Here is a 2,782-nt window from a genome sequence, read left to right on the forward strand (position 1 = left end):
AGGCCATGACATGTTCTAAACATTATTCACTACAAACATACTAATAAAATAATAATATAAAAACATCCAAGAAGAAAAGTCACAATAAAAATACTTTAGAACAATATTTTAGAATTTATTTCTGGGTGTCAATTTCACAGTCTTGTCTTACAACCCTTTTAGTGATATGCAAACATATGTTGCCTTACAATATGACAAGTTGAAAGAAAAAAGAAAAAGGTAAAAAAAAAAAAAAAAAAAAAGAGTGTTTCAGTTACTTGCAAAACAACCAATGACTGATTTACCATTTGGCTACCACTGATGGATTCTGGGTTAAACTAGGAAAATAACTAGACCTTTAAGTGTCCATAATGATATTTTACTACACATAATTTTGTATGCAGAAGCTTGAGGTTGGACTTTGCTATAAATCTAATAGAAAACATTAGATCGTTTCCCTTTTAACAGCCTTCAACGGCCTCCTTTTCAAGTTGAAAATGTCAAACTTCTTACCATTGCCTACGATATATTGTGATATTTTTAACACAGTAATATCTGCATCGATTTCTGCTGCTTTTCTACTCCTCGAGTACACTGTAGTTACACTATTCATCCTTATGATCTTCAAATGTACCACAGTCAAAAAATATTTTGGTCCCAGTCATTCTTTCTCCTTACAACATGTATACACAGATGATGCAATTTTTTCATATTGTTTTTGTAGCAGCTAAACATTTATTAAAATATGACTTTTCTTTACAAGCAAGGTACATACCACCTCACCAAATACACTGTGTTTGAGTGGAGAACACTATTTCTGATTTTTTTCTTATTCAATAGTTTAACCTGTTTTATCCATTTAATTTAAATCCAGCAGACCTAGAATTTTATGTCTTATCCATATGACTAGCATAATTTTAGAAAACTTGATGTGTCTATTATAATAGATGATTAATAACTAATTCATGCATGAATGAAATGCATGAATAATTTAATCAACTAAAAATGGACTAACTTTTTCTATTTTGTTCATTCTTTTATTTCATTTAGCAAGCCACATATTGATTTAACAATTTCCTCATGGAATATTTCACTTCTTGATTGCGAAGTGTATAAATCACAGGGTTCATCAAAGGGAAGATGACTGTGTGAAAGAGAGCAACCACTTTGTCAGCTGGAAAAGCCTGGAAGGGTCGAGTGTAGATAAAAATGGCAGGACCAAACATGAGGAACACAATGATAATGTGTGTGGTGCATGTGGAGACAGCCTTCCTTTTCCCCTCAGAGGACTGCCCGCGAACACGACAGAGTATGACAGCATAGGAGCACAAAAGTCCCAGGAAGCACAGAACTGTCAGCAGGCCACTGTTGGAGACCATCAGGAGCTCCACCACAAAGGTATCCGTGCAGGCCAACTTGATGACCTGAGGCACATCACAAAAAAAGTTGTCCAGCTGGTTTGGGCCACAGAAAGGCAAGTGTAGGATAAGGGCCACTTGTACAATGGAATGTGCAAAGCTCCCAAGCCACAGGGCCAAGAGTAATGCATAGCAGCTTCTAGTATTCATGATGGTTGAGTAGTGCAAAGGGCGACAGATGGCAGTGTAGCGATCAAAGGCCATCACAACAAGGAGGAACATCTCTCCTGCTCCTAGAAAGTGCAAGAAAAAGAGCTGAGTGATGCAGCATCTGTAGGAAACTACCTTCTTCTCTAAAAAGAAGTCCACCAGCATCCTGGGAGCCACAATGAAGGCATAGGATGAATCTAGGAAGGCCAAATTGCCTAAGAAGAAGTAGAGTGGGGCACTGAGTCCAGGATCTGATCTTATGGTGAAAATGATGAGAAAATTTCCTGGGAGGATTATGACGTAGAAAATTAAGACTAACACAAAGACCAAGAGTTGAACATCCTGAGACTGGGTCAGCCCAAGTAGGACAAATTCTGTCACCACTGTGGTATTCTCTGTCTCCATCATTTAGTCTGCAGCAGAAATAAAACATTAAAAAGAAGAAAATGCCATTCTTTATAAATATCTTTTCTTCTGTGTCACACTTCCCTACAAATGAAGTAAATATTGGGAACAATCAATGTTTGCCATTTAAAATTGCTAATATCCTGTATCCTGATTAAAACCTATTCTTCTTTGAAGTCCTAAAACACTGTTGTTCAAATCACACATTTATTACGTTATAAACATGTGCTTATGTGAGAATTGAACAGTTTACTTGGAATTTAATTTTAAAAAGTCCTGATTAAAAGAAAACTTAGCCATCACCAAAATTTTCTTTTCTTTCTTGCTATTGTTGCCTATGGTTCTTGTTCTTAGTGCTGATCCATTGTTTCTAATTGTTAGATTACTTGCTGGTTTTGGTCACTAGTCATTCACCTCACTAAGAACTTCTTTATAAATTTGTTTGTTGATTATCTCCTCAGGCCTGTAGGATCTCTGGTTTTCCTTTGTTATCTTTCTGTTTTCTAAATTTTTGTATTAATAGTTCTTATTACATTGCTATTTTACTGTGCATATCTGCATTTTACTCCCAGCTGGCCACCAGGATCTCAAACAAGATTTGTACTCTTCAGCCAACTCAGAAACATTCTAGTCCAGGCTGAGTTACCACATTACATCTACTCTGTATCCTGTTGGTAAATTCCAATTAATATTAACCTAGTCGTATTTTCTTATCACATACCCATAATCTACTTCTTTCCCAAATCTCAAAATTTCTTCCAAATGATGGTTTTTTCACAAATATTTTTGCATAATACAAAGTTTATCAGAATATAATATATATTACAAAA

General features: G+C 35.5%; 1 protein-coding gene across 1 annotated transcript; it reads right to left on the bottom strand.

Annotated features, from left to right (window-relative positions):
* Nucleotides 1–1,025: 1,025 nt before the first annotated feature.
* LOC100719347 (olfactory receptor 4N5) lies at nucleotides 1,026–1,952 on the bottom strand. The gene has a single exon (XM_005006319.1). It carries the CDS (start codon nucleotides 1,950–1,952, stop codon nucleotides 1,026–1,028), a length of 927 nt encoding a protein of 308 aa, XP_005006376.1.
* Nucleotides 1,953–2,782: the final 830 nt, after the last annotated feature.

This window comes from Cavia porcellus, unplaced genomic scaffold (assembly GCF_034190915.1).
Source record: "Cavia porcellus strain 051 isolate PalLab524CR breed Dunkin Hartley unplaced genomic scaffold, mCavPor4.1 scaffold_6, whole genome shotgun sequence".
Taxonomy (NCBI): domain Eukaryota; kingdom Metazoa; phylum Chordata; class Mammalia; order Rodentia; family Caviidae; genus Cavia; species Cavia porcellus.

Coding starts and splice junctions, on each gene's coding strand:
- LOC100719347 (XM_005006319.1), bottom strand. CDS start 1,952: ATGGAGACAGAGAATACCACAGTGGTGACAGAATTTGTCCTACTTGGG.